The sequence below is a fragment of the Athene cunicularia genome, assembly GCF_003259725.1.
Source record: "Athene cunicularia isolate RWA chromosome 4 unlocalized genomic scaffold, athCun1 chr4_part3, whole genome shotgun sequence".
NCBI lineage: Eukaryota > Metazoa > Chordata > Aves > Strigiformes > Strigidae > Athene > Athene cunicularia.
The window spans coordinates 10,754,136-10,771,683 of record NW_020799100.1 but is presented as its reverse complement, the minus strand read 5'-3'; the positions used below and the strand labels follow the sequence as shown (position 1 = coordinate 10,771,683).

Genomic DNA, 17,548 nt, shown 5'->3' with positions numbered 1-17,548 from the left:
AGAGTGCTGGTGAAAGGCAGGTTTTTCTTTGTTACAAAAATTTCATCATCATTCTGCTTCTAGCCAACCAATATGCTGCATATATCAGTCCCAAGAGGGCACACTGCTAAATACAGGCCCTCAACCCCTGTTTCTGTCTGTATTGCAAGCTGCTGATCCTTTGGGCAGGCTGCATTGCTGCTGACCAGGCAGACCATTAAAAAATTCTATTTATAGCCAAGGTAACAACTCATTTTGTACCTATTATTTAAGGTGAGTGCTGTGTGCAAAATAACATGTCATCCCACCCCTGTGTAAGTTTGGGTTTCTTCATAGCAGTTTGCTGTCAGCCAGTAAACAATGAGGAATGCTCCAGTTCAACCGCTCTGTGTCCTTTGTGTCACTCTAAAGACAAGGCACAGTCCACACTCTCTAAAACTATCTTTGTTTCTACCATCTTCAGTTGGATCAGGTGTGGTCCATCAGCTTTACAGGCAGATGGCCTAGGAAGGCTTCAGCAGGACTCCTATCATGTACTACCAAGAATTACCACGTTTCTTTTTCCTACTGATGCACCCGGTGATGCCTTTATCTAAGGAATAAGGTCTGTTGGCTATGGAGGTATTTCTAGTATCCAGCTATCTGCTTTCAGCAGCACTCCAAATAAACCCTTGTCTGCTTTGAAGATGGCCTACTTTCCAGAAGCTTTGCCATCTCTTTCTGTTGATGTCTGAAAATGTTTCAAGGTTATGGGGCCTTCATTTGTTGGACATCTGGCCAAGACATTTCTGTGAGGGAGGATAATTCTCAGGGTGATTCTAGTTGTTCCCCTGCTTGATACGCCTGCAGAAGATCTTCAGTAATGCCAAGCCAGCCATCTGACAGGCAGGAGCTCACTGATCAACATTCACTGTATTTATTAGTTATTCCCAAGTATTTCAAGCAAGGTACAGCATCAGCCTGGCCTTTTGAAATTGCAGGTGTCCACCAATCTCTGCAGGTTGGAATTACCCCCTTGTATCCTATTGCTCACTCATAAAGGTGATATGCTGCTCAGCAGATGGGTAGGATGGTCTGAGAGCTGCTGGTGGTAGCAGCTCCTTCAACATGAACATCCTTGTTATCTTCCCACTGGCTGCATCCCCTAGGATTTTTCCAAGGACTTTTGCAATGTGAGCTGAGCCAAGGGTCTGTCTGACAATGGGCATATGGACAGCTGGGTGATTACCTGGTTGATGGTTTGTTTGCATGAAAAGAACCAGGTACTAGTATAGTCATTAATATGACTATATTGAACTGCGGGACTATATTCATATGACTATAATAAACTAGTCTTTAATATAGTGCATCTGTCAGGAAAGGAATGATGGCACCGGTCAGATCCAGGAGCAAATCTCCAACCCTTTCCTGGTTGTCAGTGTAAGTTCCACCTCCTCAGACTGAGAAATCCTGAATGCATTTCCATGGCCACCACATCTTGGAGAACTGACTGGACTTCAGACAGGGACCTAGTTTGTGAAAATGAGTAATTATAAAGGGCTTCATTCACATGTGCTTGACAGATGTTATCTCCACCAGTATGGATATATTTAAGTCTTTTTTCCAAGTAGGAAGCTTGCACTAAGATTTGCGAGGGCTGCATGAATAAGAGCAGCAGGAGCAGGTGGAGAAGCTGACGCTATGGCAGCCGGCTTTCATTTCTGGCAAACACCTTGCAAAGCAACTTGTGTGGGAAAATTTTCACAAATAAAAATGGTTTCTGAGCTTTACATATACGTTTGGTTTAGATTTTGCCATCAAAGGCAGCACTGGTCGCTTCCTTAATATCACCGCTGAATTATTTTCTGGTGCTAGGAAATGCGAAGTTGAACCAGATGAAATAGCCATGTCAGCCATTTCGAACTGAATGCTGAAATACCAGGGAATGTAGGTAGCTACTGCAGAACATATCCAGAACCTCTTAAAAAGGGGAGCACTGAGTTAGTTTGGATGTCTACAGTTCCGATAAACAGCCATTGGGAGAGCTCCTGATTTAGATTTTCTTAGCAAAGCTGGGTAACTTTCAGCTATTGGATTAATGTCAAACTCTCCTAATGAATTTCCTGCCTGGGTTTTCTGAACCAGAGGTTGCAACATTGTGGTGTGCATGAGTACAAAGTGGTGCTTTCTTCCGAAGAGACTGTCGGTTGGTTACCGTAATGCAAAAATGCTTTTGGGAAAGGAAGAAGGGAATAAACTGTGTAGGAAGCAAGCACTGGCCTCAGCTTGCCTTACCATGTGTCTGTTATCAGGAAAAAAGAATGCATTCCAGTATGCTAACTGGAATTACCAAAAAATTAAGTCAATCCTTGATGATGGTAGTATTAAAAGATGTTGTCTTAAAGGCACAAGGTCTGTTTTTCTTCTCACCCTGAAATAGAGAGAGTGTGACACAGAGATGCTTTAAATTTGCAAATCATAGTACTTACCATCCAGGATTGTGACACACAGTATTAATTATGATCATAGCTTGCTATGTTGGGGGATGCTCAAGGTGCTTATCATGTAATAGATGAGGATCTCCTTTTTTCTGTTCTTGGTAGTAGTTTGGATTTCCCCAATGGGCTCGAGAGCGCTGTGGCATTAGGCTGGAAATGACAGTATAAAGTCTGAAGGGTTAACCGAGTTTCTGCACCAAATTATGCTTTTCTTTCACCATTGGTCGAACGGTCCTTGATGGGGCTCTGTGTTTAGTGTTTTCTGACAGCGCAGAAAGATCAGTGAGTGCATGAAAGACATTTAGTCTTCATTTGCACTTTTTATATCTCTCTTGTAATCAAGAGGCAATGCAAACTCCTGCTTGTGGTTTATTGCTATTGCTGTCTTCCCTTGAGCTCTCAGAGCAAAGCAGGTTGGATGAGAAGCAAAATGAGACCAGTTTAATAGCAGTAGCCAGACAGCCAGAAATAGCTGTGCTATAGGAGATAGAGTAAATAAAATAACGCTGTCAAACTCCATTGCAGTTCAGGTTTCCAAATGAGAAGATAAAAGAGACATTTCTGAGCCCTTTTAGTGTAAGAAGGTCTAAGAGTTCCCATATCACTTCTGTTAAAAACATTGAGGTAATCTTTTCACCAAAACAACGGCCCTGCTATTATTACAGGCTGAATAGGTCTCATAGGGCTAGCCAAAAATCTTGTTTGCAAACACAGAGCAGCACTGGGACAATTCTTACTACTTAAGTGCCTTTTTGCCCCACACGGAACAGTGTTTGACTGTTGCAGCACTTCCCACCCCTTCTCTTTTCCTCCTAGTAGCACAGATCTCCATGAAATGCCATGTTTTGGGTCTGGCCTGTGTCCAGCTTGCAGCAGGGTAGGAAAATGGATCAGGCTGTGTTTCAGTGTCTTCAGAGAGCAGCTTGGTAGAGGCTCGGTGGTGTGCTGCATGGACAGGCAAGGCATGCTGCTATTGGAGCTAGTGATAACGTTAGATAAGTGTGAACAATGAAAGGAAACACATTGGCTTGGTCACAGCCCCAAAGCAAAGTCTAAAACGAGGTTTTTGGAGAACAGTGTTTCCACAGCCCCACCGATGCAGCTCAACATTCATGCCCAGTTGATCAGTTGATGCTGTCTGGAGACAAGAGGTTTCTGTGGGTCCAGACCATAGAGCATGGCAAGGAAGTTTGATGCTCCTGTCAGTCTCCTTGGCTAGCAGATAGTTGAACATGAAGGATGAATTTCAGCAATTGACAGGATATATATTAAAAACAGTTACAAAAACATACTTTAGAGGTTTCAGATATGGCATATTCAAGAAAAGAAAACATTCCTTTACATAGTCAAAACAGCCCTGAATGCATTTGCTGGGTGATACTTTTGCAGGGATGTTGCCAGTTATGTGCCCTGAGTGCAGTTTTGCAGGACTCATGCTAAGGGGCTGCTCTGACCAGAGGCAGCAACCTGCTGCCCTTCTGCTGGCTCGGGGAGGCAGGTGCTGCCTTTTCACTGCTCAGTGTGCAAGAGAAGAGAGAGGAGGGTGGACTTGAGGGGTCACTGGGATGCAGGAGGTGCAGGGAGAAAAACCTCCGGGTCAGCCAGAGGAGCCAGCTGAAGGAGGGCTGGGGAAGGCTTTAGGTTTCTAGTTGCTAATTCAATGATGAAATCCAGAAAGGGCTGAATTTAGAGTCCTTCACAGTCTATTTTCTGTTCTGGACAGGAAATAGGTTTAGCCTACTCACATAGCCATGCAGATATGCAAGATGCTATACAATATACTCTGTTCCTAATTTATCTCTCCTGTGATTGCAGTAGGTGTAAATTTGGCCCACAAGTGAAACCTCAAGAGCTGAAAATCAAACCCTCCTCCTGCTGTGGCCTTTCAGCAGCACAATTTTAAGCCCCTGGGAGCAAGCTGGAGAGACCAGAAAAGCTGAGTGACGTGTCTGCAGAAGGGTTTCCCATCTCTTTCTTAGTTCTTTGGAAATGCACTCACCCTTTCCTCACTGCTTCACAGCCAGTGTGGCTGGGCTTGAGGTGGAACAAGGCATCAAAATGCCACTGATGTTCCACCAAATACGTTGAACGAAAATAGCATTTCCACATAAATGCTTTCAACTCCAGTCCTCCCCCACTCGGATCCCACACTGCAGCTTCATGGAGCTGGCAAGGATGAATCAAACGTCTCTTTCCAAACTCAGGAGACAGACACTGCTGAATAATTTGGCAGGAATCTGCCGACCTCCCCAGCACAGCTGTCCTTGTGCAAGGAGTTACGTAAACTGGTATCACAGAGATTTCAGCTCCCCTCTTCCCATTGTAGCCCCTGGGGAAACTTGTAACAATTAATTTGTCCCATCCTAGGAAGTTTGTGGTAGGAAGTGAGTGGCCGAGGTTATGTTGGGGGAGGTGATGTTACATCCCCCCGTTTCTAGTAAGATCCATCCCTCATCATATTTTCGAGTTGCACTGTGCAGACCCCATTTCCATGTTCCTAAAGGCTGGCTTGGCCCAATCTGCTGTGTCCAACAGGGTGATAGCACAGCTCACAGTCACTGGCATCCAACCACTTAGCAGGGCTTAGGTTTATTTCCTGGTATCAAGAATATTTAGGACAGAAATATTCAGAAAAGTTCATTGAGTTTTAGGGTCTCATTTGGACAGGAGAGAGGCACAGTTTTGCAATGCACTTGGGCTCCAGGGAGGTCAATGAGAACAGTGCGTAACTGTCCCATCTTAAAAATCAGCCCACAGTAGGGTTAAGTGAACAAATGCTACAAAAAAATGTGTCCTCAGTGTTCATGAAAAGCAGGCTGGGCTGCTTTCTTCAAAGGGTTGCTTTAAGGTAAATTAGATTTTTAAAATGTAGGCTCTGAACCTTTTTTTTTAAAAAGCTAAAGAACGTTGAAAGCTCTTATGACTAAAGATACCCAAAGACATGGCAAAGTGGCAGCATGCCATGCCCTCATTGCTCACAGCAGGCTGGGCAGAGTGAAGATAGAGAGCAGGCAGGCAGGAAAATCAGGACAAATTTCAGGAGTAAATTGAAAAACCCTGCTCGTTCCCTCTGGTTCTTCCATTCTGCTCTGCAGTCACTGCCCAGGTCAACGAGAAATCATCAGGGAGGGGTCTGTGATCCACAGCTTAGTACAAAACACAACTCAGCCTTTCCAACCCTTTGCCTTTTCTAAATTGTGCATTAGCGTTTGGGTGCAGTTATTATGGATCCTGGTTTAGTCTTTTCCTGATTTCAGCATCAGCTGTTCGTTGTTCATCAACTGTTTCAACATCCAACTGTTCACTAAGGGGTAGAGCTTGCCTGTAGGTGGGTCCCTCTTCAGCCTCATCCTTGGATCCCCATTCTCCTTTGATACCTGAAGAACACATCATCTGGGCAAAAATAGTCCACAGGGATTGCTGCTTTTTATACTGAGCACACTGAGCATGCTGCTTCCTTGGAGCCCTGTCTGCATTACATTTCAGTTATTACTCATTGCAGCTTTGCTTTATCTGTGTGTACACCGTGTAATACTCTCGGCCTTCCAGCCCCACGAGTGCTTGCAAGGACTGTTGCTTCACCAGTGGCACTCCTTGCTTCCAGCCATGATCTCGGGTAGAGAGGAGTGAGGGGAGAGACCCCTCATACGACTTTGCACTGTCCCCCATGCTCAGTGCAAAGAGGAAGGTATCTCAGAAGACCTCTACTGGGATGATCTTCTGTAAAGCTGTGGTGGGGACGGAGTGATGATCCCCAGTGGAAGAGCCACCCTGTTGTATGTTACTCAGGCCACCCTTTGCCTCTCAGGAGGGCAGAGGCTACACTGCCTCTGTCACATCTGTCGCTGGCAGAGCCTCCTCCCTGTCTCCCTTTGGTCTGCCAGCTCTGCATCCCAAAGCATGGGTAACACTAAGCTGTTCTTACAAGGCTTTGAGCTGTTAAAGATCCACCATCAAAGGCTTTCAATGTGTCTTTCACTGATTACTTATTTACAGCTCCCGGTTGCCCTGTAAAATAAGCAAATATCATTATCCCGTTACAGAGATGGGGAAGTACCGAGGGAGAAATTGCATTTCATCCAAAGGACTGCAGCCAGTCTCTGCCAGCCTCGGGAGCTGTGCTTGGAAGACCTGACTGTATCCACGTACTCAGGGTGCATAATTCCTCCCCAGGTCGTTTCAGAACTACCTTTCCATTGGAATGTGCAGGATTTTGATAACCAGGAAGATCAGTAACCTACATATGCAATGAGAAACTTAAAACAGATTATTCTGTGGTTGGCACCTTTTATATTGTCAGCTCATAAGAGGGATCTAATGACTCAGTGACTCATGGCTGGAAATGGCTCTTTCTCCACTTGCGTTTTACAGATGATTTGTTTTACACATGAAAAGTAGAGTGTGACCTAGCATCGAGTAAACCGTAGCACTTGAAAAAAATCTGCCATCCTAAAATCATAGCCCTTGCTTAAGACCTCCCCATCCATCCTTGCACACCACCCACTAAGAAATAAATAGGAGAAGTTTCTGAAATGCATGAAGATGGCTGCACGAATTACCTGGGACACATACCAGGCCAGGTCCTCTCAAGTGCTTACCTGTGCCCTCCAATGGAGAGGAGAATTTCTTCCTTACGTGCTGTGTGCTGCTTAAGCCATTGATCTGCTTTTAATAATGCAATTTTGCACTAGCAACTGACTGCACAGGCAGATTGCTCTCCATGTGATTAATATTTCCTCTGCAGCATCACAGGAGGGTTTGACTCTTACAGGGTCTTGCACAATGGTGTACAAAGGCAGTGCCTGGCACATGTAACTATGGCCTAGGGTACTCGTGGCAGACAAAGTGATTGATGAAAGCTAGACAGCAGTACTAAAGACAAGTAAAAGTCAATGTAATAGTAACAGTTATTGAACAGTCTGATTTACAGGTGCAATACTTTCTACAGATATCTATATCCACTGCAGTAATTTGGGGGTAGTTGCATAATTCATTGTGGAAGCGACATCCCTACTTCAGATTTTCCAAAAAAAGTTAATCCTTGGTTTCCTTATGATGGTCACAAATGAGATTTTTTTTCTCTTTCAAGCACAGCTAGAGAAAGTCACCACCCCCCCTTCAGGGAGGGTACAGTGAAATGGGGATATTTAAGTCAAAGTGAGAGCCCGAGAATATGGCCCAAGCAGGTCACACAGACAGGTACATCCCCTTGAGCGCAGCTGCTACCTCAAGCACAAGCACTTCAGCTGTAAACCTCTGACAGAGCAAATGCAGAGAGCAGAATTGTGGTAGGTTTATGTAATGCGTCAAAACTTTGTTTTGTGCTCCCATCAAATATTACTTTTTTTGGCTTCATCTTTTCCTTGTGAATCCTTAGTACATGTTATGTGAACAGACTGCAGAGCGTTATGCAGAAGAGCTTAATTAACCTCAGCTAGGGAAAGAAAAGGAAATCATAGAAGCTGTAGGGTAAAAAAAGATCATATTTAGACAAATAAGTGCAAATGACCTAGATGCATCAATTTTCTTAAGAGCTATGCAATGTGATCTGGATGCTGTCTGCAGAGACTGCAGGCTTGTGTCACTGCTCCCCGTGCTTGTTGTCCCGGTCTGTGCCTTGGGGCTTCTCCCACACCACCCCCGAAGTCCATACTAATCCTACCTGCTCTCATCCCATTTTCTCCAACATATGTCACCTTCCTCTTAGACATCATCAAAATGCAGAGCTGGGAAGGACCCCAGGAGATTAGCTATTCCCTTCGCAGGATTAAGTATACTCCGATCATCTCTGATAGATGTTTGTCTAACCTTATTTTTGAAACTCTCCATGGAATGCTGTCCCAAGACTTACCTATTTTGTCTGTTCTAGTGTTTAACTACTCCTAGAGCTAGAAAGATTTTTTTCCCATGTATCTAATCCCATTCTCCCTTGTGATAAATTAAGCCAGGCCTCAGTCGAAATGGAGAACAATTGATCACCAGCCTCCTTAGAAGAGAAGCAGCTTTCACATACTGGAATACCAGTAGTACATTCCTTTTTATTTATGTGCTTTCTAGATTAAACAACTCAATTTCTTTGGCCTTTCCCCATTAATCAGGTTTTGCGAGTCTTTTTTTGTGTTTTTATATTTTCTTGCTCTTACCCGATTTAACTACAAAAAATCATCTTGTATGGCACTCAAAATTGGACAGCGTAAACCAGCTAGTCGTCATCCTGACTTTAACTATGGGCAGGATAATATATACTACTATACTAATATAGCCAGCATATAAATGAAGGTAAATTCTATAGCTTCATAATTTCTTCCAATTCTCTCGTATGTTATGCTTGGGATAATCAGGAGTGACAGCAGCAGTCTGTCCCAGCTGCCACTTCTGCCCTTCCCTAAGCCTGAGCTCCTTTTGAGTGTGGCTACTTATATAGCTGATAAATCTCCACTTTGTGTATATGTATTTGCTTTGTCCTTCTGACATGTAGTACTTACACCAGTCTGTTTAAACAATCCATTTTCATCCTCAGCCACACATCTGCTTTCCTTTATCTTGTGTGTGCTTTGATTCAGCTTACGTGCTTGAAGAAAGGCAAGATAGTCCTGTGCTCGACAAAAATGGTGTACAGAACAACAAGGTTCATTTCTCAATACTGCTACAGGCTTTCTGTCTGCATCTTGCAGAAACCACACAAAGCAGCATTGCTTTCCTTCCCTGCATGGTTCTTCAAGTTCTATTCTCTTGTCCGCATGCCTAAAAAGCTTCTTAGAACAGGGGTTTGGTCTTGTTTGCTGTTCGTCTTTTATGTAGCCCAGATAAGTTCCTAAATTTTATTGAAATCAGTTACACTGTAACCTAAGTGCATTTGAAGATGCCCATGCTTCCTAAGGAGCTAAGTAATGTATGTTATTTAAGAGCTGTAGGAACATATGTGATAAAATATCCACAGATCAAATAATTGTCATGCTTCCCATACTATGGGTGTTAAAATTTAGTCATTTGGGAAATAATATCTATTTATTGAGTGTTGGCAAGAAGAGGGGAAGAAAGGAGAAGTGGTAGTAGGAAATGCCTAGCCCATTAAAAATTACATTATTCAGTTACAGTTATTAACCTGCTACATGGACTGAGCTTTCTTAAAACCAGGTGTGTACAAAGTGTCTTCCATGTGCAGACATGTGCTGTTCACTGAGATGTTTATGTGCTCTACCACTCTGTGAAAAATAAAGGGTCTCTTAAAAACTCAGGCTACCAGTGCTGGAGTTTATGGTCAGTGAGTGGGAATGGTCCTTCTTTTATGGGAGTACGAAAGAAGCGCATTGTTGGCACAGGGCAGCGACCCACGTTTGGGAGATGTCAGGCATGGACTTGCTCTGAGCTCTTTCGCTTTTCTGTACCTCTTTGAATGGTTTCATCTTCCTCCATGTCAGCACCTTTCTCTCCTCCCTCCACCCAAGGGCTGTTTCTTCACCAGAAAGTTCCTACCAAGCTGGAGACTGAGAGCTCTGGGGAGGTTAATGGGAGAAAAGATGATTCATTTCTTCTAGATTAATTATTGAAGTTTCTTCTCAAAATGAAAGTAAAAAGTGGCAGGCAGGAGCTTTGCGCTTATTGTCTTTCCCTCATTTGCCCCTATGCTTGCTAAACGCTTGAGGACAAAAACATGGTGTTTGTTCTTGTGTTTTCTGAAAACAGTCTTGATAGCTGAGCTTCTCTTTGCCACTATTGCATTCTCACCAACAATAATATATTCTGTGGGGCCATTTTATTTCCAAAAGCACTTGTATGATTCCATTATCTCCTCATTGCTCCTTCAGTAACTCCTAGGCAACACCATTATCTTCACATCCAATACTCAGCAACACCTGCAAAACACGGGAGCCTCTAAAACACACTCACAGGAGGCAGCGATTGTTCCTACTGCAGCCTTGGAGGGGAAACGTATGGAGCGGTTCAGTCAGACATGTCCAAACCCGATGTATTGTCCTCTGGAAGTTTAATGACAGAAAATGACAGCAAAAAGCTATTAAAACATTCACTAAGCACTAGTTATTAAAAATAGCTCATAATGTTTTCTAAGTCAAAATTGGAGAGATAAGAGGGGAAAAAATGCATTGAGTATGTGCAAGAAAAAAGCTAATGCACAGAGCCTTGTGTTTCCAGAGCCAGGTGAGAAAGAGGTTTGTGATTATTCTTGTAATACTTTTTATGAACAAATCTCTTCATAATCATGAATATTGCATAGAAAAGTATGTTTGATCCCACTTCACCCATCTCACTCACAAGCACAGTCTGTTTAGGGTTGTGTTTTGGAAGTTTTCATCAGCAGTGAGAAGAAGAATGGTTGCTGGTGTAGCTAATTTAAGGAGCACATCTTTTTTTCTAAGGAGATTTGTTATCAAGATTTTTTGAGCATGTGGTAAAGATAAATGCTATTTCCAAGAACTCATCCAAGACTCAAATTTAAACACAGTGCACAGTATTGATTTAATTGAGCCAGTTTAGTGTGATGTTGAGAGCCTTTTCTCAGCACTTCACTTGGCACAGAGGGAGAGGAAAGGAGCAATTGTCCAAGTTAGGACAAAACAGAAAAGATTTACTATTGCATATTCATCCTGAAATACCCTTTTCTTATGTTTTGGACAGCATCACTACTCAAAGCCTACATACTAGAGGAAGACACTTGTATAATGAATTTGTCAATGGAATTTTCTGCCCCCCTGAGCATTCCAGAGGAAGAAGCCAGGTTTTAAAGGCTCTGAGCTTCTGCTCAGTGCCCTGTCTCATCATAGTTAATACTGCCTGAAGATCTATGAGCAAGTTTGCTAAAAAAATTACAGCATACAATTTATTTTTCAAGATTAGTGATTTGTTTAAAATTATACCTACTGCTTATTTTTAAAAAAATCTTACTACTAAATCTTGAGTAAATAAATGCTGTACATTGATTTTATTTTTCCTCTTAAATGAATCCTTTGACGTAACATTTGTCTTTAGGGCACTCTCAAAAATCAAAAAGTATTTAACTTAAATTAATTTAATACACCTAAATATTGGCTTTTGCAAGTGGATAGAGGAAGGAAATCTTGATTGTGTGTTGCTAATTTTGGCTTTTTAAATATGTATGACTTGTAACTTGAATCACCTTACATAGTCATGACTATATAATTAACATTCTGTTTTCTGATGATGTTTTTTGTTATCTGTTCCTGTAAAGACATCGAGATGTGGGGCCAAGACTCCTCTTACGCCAGTATAAATCAGGAATAGTTCTAATAAAGGCAGTACAAATTTGGTGGGCAAAGCCAAAATACGTATGACAAGGGTAAGGAGGAAACCAGGAAATTATCTATATTTTACTGTGGTTTATCAGCATCCACAATTTCACATTTGTGATTGAACAGTTGACACAATAGATCTTAAAACACTTGTTTTTAGTGCCACCTCCATCTCCTGTTGCTGCCCAGCTGCCGTGAACACATGCCCTCCGCGCTTCTGCAGGAGAATCATGGTAGCTGATACACAGCACTGCAGCACGGCTGCCGCCAGCATGGAGCAGGGGTTGCACTGGGCATATCAAACAGCCACAGAGCTGTACGTGTTCTCATATGAGTTCTGAAAAATTCAAAATGAAGCTATTTTACTTTTCCCTTCCCAACACAGAGAAATGAGCTGTTGCTATAAAACAAGGGGTGGGAATATTCAGCTTAAAAGGGAGATGAAGATGAACAGGTTTGGTTGTAAAGGTTATAAATATCAAGGAGGGAAAAAGAAAAAAAAAATAAGCTGGATCAAGAGGTTAAAACCAGGGCGTAATGGGACAGAGATAGGTTAGGAGTTCTTTGAACTGAGAATCAGGGTGATTGTCTCACCAATGAGTTGTGTACGAATAGGAAGTGGAGAAGGGGCAGAGACCCATCTCCCCTGACTCCCAGAACACGTTTAGAAAACCAAGATCTGCACTGTCAAACATGTCCAAGCTGATTTTGCAAGATTTATGCTACCACAGAGCCTCCTTTGCAGCACAGGAATCCCATCATGCCTGTGGCCTGTATTTTCAGTTTCTTGTGCTATGGAACAGAACTTCCCATCATGGAAAGTGATGGATGTATGTTACCTACTCAAAGGCATTTCTTCATGCCTACAAGCAAAATTTTGCAGCGTGAGGATTTGCATTTTGTTCTTTTATGCCTGTGATCTACCCTATTTGTTTAGGTAGCATCAAAAGTATTCACAGTAGATGAGGCTTAAAGAATCCAACCAGGTTTCACCATTGCTTCTTTCTTTTCTTCAGCCCTCCCATGAATTCCCTGCTGAGTTCAGGCTCTGTAAGTATTTACGATCAATCCACTTCTCCTTTTCTCCCTGTAGGATCTGATACGAAGAGATATTCTGTATTACAAAGGTCGCATAGACATGGATAAATATGAAGTGGTGGATATAGAAGATGGGAGAGATGATGACTTCAATGTCAGCATGAAGAATGCCTTCAAACTTCATAACAAGGAGACTGAGGAAATGCACTTATTCTTTGCCAAGAAATTGGAGGAGAAGTTACGATGGCTTAGAGCTTTCAGAGAAGAAAGGAAGATGGTAAAAGAAGATGAAAAGATAGGTGAGGAATATGAAATGAATCTGAAAGGAGATTGTTGGTTAATGCCTAATTTAGCCCCAACTGTTGGAGAAGCCCACATTTTTTTTGTAGTAGAATTACAGTTCAACCTTGTTCAGCTGTCCTTGGTTGCTCTCATAGTCATAAATAGGTCTTTCCAATTCAATTACTATTATTTTTGGCCCTCAATAAACAAATTCTGCCCATAGCTTCAAGCCTGGACCTCTGTGGGTGTTGTGGGAGAAGAAAGTCTTTGGCCATCTGACTTCAGAGTCTCCTGGCTGCATCAGTTCTGCTCTGCTTAAGCACATCTCATGCAGGGAAGGAGGGTGACGAAGTCAGTGACTTACCAGCTGTGCCCTTCCCTCAGCATCAGCCCATAAATTGACTGTAACTGATGTCAGTTCAGGCTCAGTTTGTGTTGCTCAGCTGTAAAGCACTGGGCATATTTATGATACTGTATAAATAATAATGGGTCTAATCTTACTTTTCATACAGCCCCCTGCACAAGTGAGATTATAAAAAGGCCTGTCCTTTCAAGGAAGATTTGCTTTTCAGTAAAATACTTGCCCATACACACAGCTCACTGGGTGATGCTTTGCCACCTAGGGTGTTCCGTGTTTGCCAAACAGTGCAGAACATTCCCCCCTCCCCAAAAGAAAAAGAGGCTTTGTAAGCAATCTTCTGAATTGTGTTTGCCGTGTTCCCTTTTTCAGGCTTTGAAATTTCTGAAAATCAAAAGCGACAAGCGGCAATGACAGTAAAGAAAGTCAGTAAGCAAAAAGGTAACCGGCAACATGCACTGTGCCTGGTGATGTGAGGGTGGAGTGGGCTGGGCTGAATCCTGCTGGGTTAGGATCCAGCATCCCCCTTGAATTTTCCCCTCCCCTTTCTCTTTTTTTTATAAAATACCGTTTGTGCTTTGTATCCTTTCTTAATGTATCTGTGGGCCAAATTAATCTCTGGTCTAATGTGATTGAAGCCAGTGGAATTTCACCAGAGATTAATTCGGTCTCGTGTCTCCAGTCTGATGTCCAGAAGCTGTCCCTGGGGGCAGAAATCTCTCTCACTTGTTTATCTCAGGCTGAAATGGGAGTGAGTGCGGAGATACGTAGGGGTATGCTAATTCCCAAAGTCTCCCATTAGCGAAGAAAGAAAGAAAAAGCTGGCTAAAATACTGGAGATGGTGAGGGATCTACTCCTTTCCTCCTTTTGGAAAGGGGAAACTCATGTTTCCTGGGGCTACCTGTAACTTTTTAAGGACAACACAGTAGCATCAGCTCCAGGAAATAAAGTACCTTAGTAAAGACATTATATCTCTCTGATGTCACATTCATTTCCCCACCCAGGCAGGCTACAGCCAACTAGTAAATGCCATGCTAGATATTAAACAGTCTCAACTGGCAAAACAGCCAGTGTTAATTATCTCTCGCAATAACTCTTGCAGCTACAGGTTTTGAAATAATAAATAGGGAGAGAAGGTCAGAGAGGTCATTTTTCAAGTTTCCCACAGCTTCACAAAGTCGTAGACATACTGATTGTTACCAAAGTACCGTGGCACGACTAGACCTATAAAAATGGGGTTTGAGAGAACTCATCACTTCTTGGCTATAGTCAGTTCCAGGCAGATTCATCCCTGCATTGCACAGGCATTGGGTTGTTTTTTGCAAAAGTTGAAGGAGCTCTTTGCTTTCTGCCTCACCTGTTTGTTGTCTACTGGCTTTGCTGGTCCAGTAGTGGTTTGCTAGGCCAACTGTAAACACCTTGGTGTGCTGTGTCTCTCCACTGTCATTAGTCTTCTCTCTACAAACTTCCTTTGTTGTCTTCTGAGATGTTCTCTAAAAACTCTCCTGGCCAGATTTTCTAAGCTCAAAGTAGGTGCACACCCACAAATGGGCCCAGGGATGCGTATCTTACGCAGCGTACGTGTAGTTGAGGCAGTAGCGGACGCTGTCACGAGCTCAGTTTTGCAGATTCCCCCTCACCACTTGCATGCTTGTCCCTCAGCACACAAGCAACCACGGAGATTATGGCAACTGGAAAACTGGAGAAACTGACTTGCATGATGGCCATGACAAAACCAGTTTAAATTATGAATTTGCTGTAATTATATTATTAATTAAGGTATTAATTAATAAATAATGGTACTGTTCAGTCCTTAAGTGACACAGTTCAAAGGTGCCTGAGCATGCCTACCAGTATTCCCACTTAAATCACTGGACTCACACCCTGACAAATATAATATGCCTAACCATACTTATTTCTTGTTACTTATTGCTCTCTTGTTTTCTCTCTTTCTCTCTCTTCCTCTCTGAGATGAAAAAGGAGGGGCTATTATCTTAGACTTCTCTGACTGTAAAATTAATTAGCTCCTAAAACACTAGTCAGCATTTCTTTTATGAAGAACAAACTTATGCTGTAACACTGGCAGTTCTTTTTATGAGATGACATCCTCGAGTCAGACGGAAATGCAGTCAGACCCCAAGCATCAAACTAAGCAAAGCCTGGTTGTTTTACTTATGATGTGAAATCTGAAAACAACAAATAGGATCGTTAAATTAGTAGCTCTGTTTCTTTTGTCCTGCACTGTGGTAATCATAGCCCAGTCTCAGATTAATTAAATTAAGTACCGGCACTGAACGTTTTGCTGAAAATTCTTAGTTTTCTTACTCTGTGGTTTGTCTGGTGCCCATGACCCAAAGAGAGGCACGAGGCTGCTGGAGCAGGGAGCTGGTGGCATTGCTCAGAAGAGGGAGGTAGGAGGAAATTCCTGAGCGTTGGCTTTTAGCGACTGATTTTTTGAATCTTGCCTTATGCATTTTACATATATGGCCAACAGTTTTCTTGCCAAAGACTTTGGAAGGCACCTGGGGCTGTGTTGCTGAGGCAGCTCTGGGGCTGGGACCAGGCAGACGGGTGAGCCTGTACCAGAAGGCTGCTGCCTGCAGGCATCGCGTGCTGCCTCTGCCCTCCCGGCACAGCTTCCCCCGGGGCTTCAAGATGGGTTTGGAGTATCAGTTATACCAGGAAGGCAGCGAAGCCCTTTAGGGGTAGGAATACTTCCACTGCATTCAACTGAACTGTTTACTCGTTTAAATTTACAGACTTTGCGGGACAGATCTCAGTGGCTACAGCGGGGCTTGATGACTCCATAGCCCGACCTGACGTGTTGAGAGCTCTGCTTCCATGTCAGCGGATGCCTATTACAGACTTGTTTCTAGATTATCTCAGTTGTTCCCTCCACCTCTTAAATGGGAAACCATGGTAATTTCCCTGTCACAGAATACTTAAGGAAGAGAGAAAAGGCATGAAGGAGGTGAAATGGAAAATGCAATCAACTTTGTTAGAGGTGAAGCAGAAAACCATTTTTCAAATAGTATAAACTGCTGCTTATTTCATGCACTGTTGTACCACACCTCCTAGAAGTATTACTCTGGAGCTGGCTGGAGTGCATTTGGGAAGGCAGCATTTAAACTACTACTCGGCTGTAGCAGGTGAGGGAGAGGTGCTGAGACATCAGCTGATAGCGGCAGAAGAAACTTTAAAACTGTGCTTTTTAGACTAGTGGAAACTTTATCCAGGTGATTAGGAGAGAACGCAACTCTCAGTGTTTTGAGAAGATTTTTCACCCCCAAATGAGGGCCCTCTGTGGGGCACAAGTCAGACCCCTCTGGAAGGAACGCCCTCCTAACACTGACATCTGCGCAGAAATGCGTGCACACATGCAGTGCCAGGCTTCCTTCCAAACTGATTTAATGATGCACAAGGTCAGATTTCAGCAATATACTGGGATTTGCACTACTTATTGGATTGGCAAAATGTAATGATATTAGACCAGATGCCTTAAGACAGCATTAAACCAAATTTTGGCCTCCTTTAAGTCCATTAGACATAAAGTAAATGGGTAGTATTGGCTCTGCACCTTACCAAGAGATAGAGAAAAGGGCTGTTTGTTGTTGTTTTTTTCTTTTTGCATTGATTGTTCAAGATTTTGCCTCTCAGTTACTGCCCTTTAGCCTCTTTCAATGTCAGTGTGGTAACTGGGAATAGAATTCAGTGTGGTGTCTCCTAGAAATAGTAAAGCAACAGAAAAATTTATTTGTCTTGACTTACAAAAACAACAAAAAACCCCACAGCCCTTTTTAAGCTACGGCCAATTGAGTGTGCAACTTTTCTGCAGACAAGTCCAAGTACCACTGAGGAGTTTCACTGCCCGCGTTGACACTCCATTAGATACACTGAGTTGTGCTTCCAGAACTGTGCTCATTACTGGCTAAAGCAGTAAGACTAAAAGTCCCCTGAAAATGCATCCCTTGTGGATCTCCAGTCCGTCCTTAACATAGACACAGGATTATCCAGAGTACTTTTCCCATTTCTAAACGTTTGAAAACAGAAGGCTCCTTTAGTGTCTTTATCCAGCAAGGGCTTCTGTTCTGCTAGCCACTTCTAATCTCCCCTCCAATGATTAGTGTTTGCAGCTTTCAGAAAC

The 17,548-nt window shown here is 42.9% G+C and overlaps 1 protein-coding gene across 10 annotated transcripts in view; it reads left to right on the top strand.

The window, feature by feature from the left end:
• The window catches only part of ARHGEF9 (Cdc42 guanine nucleotide exchange factor 9), a 180,975-nt gene that overhangs the window by 152,276 nt on the left and 11,151 nt on the right, over positions 1-17,548 (top strand). For all 10 annotated transcript variants that reach the window (XM_026848418.1, XM_026848419.1, XM_026848417.1 and 7 more), the window contains 2 exons: positions 12,819-13,062; positions 13,776-13,844. In XM_026848418.1, coding sequence (XP_026704219.1) covers positions 12,819-13,062; positions 13,776-13,844 — 313 coding nt within the window. The remainder of the gene's footprint in view (positions 1-12,818; positions 13,063-13,775; positions 13,845-17,548) is intronic.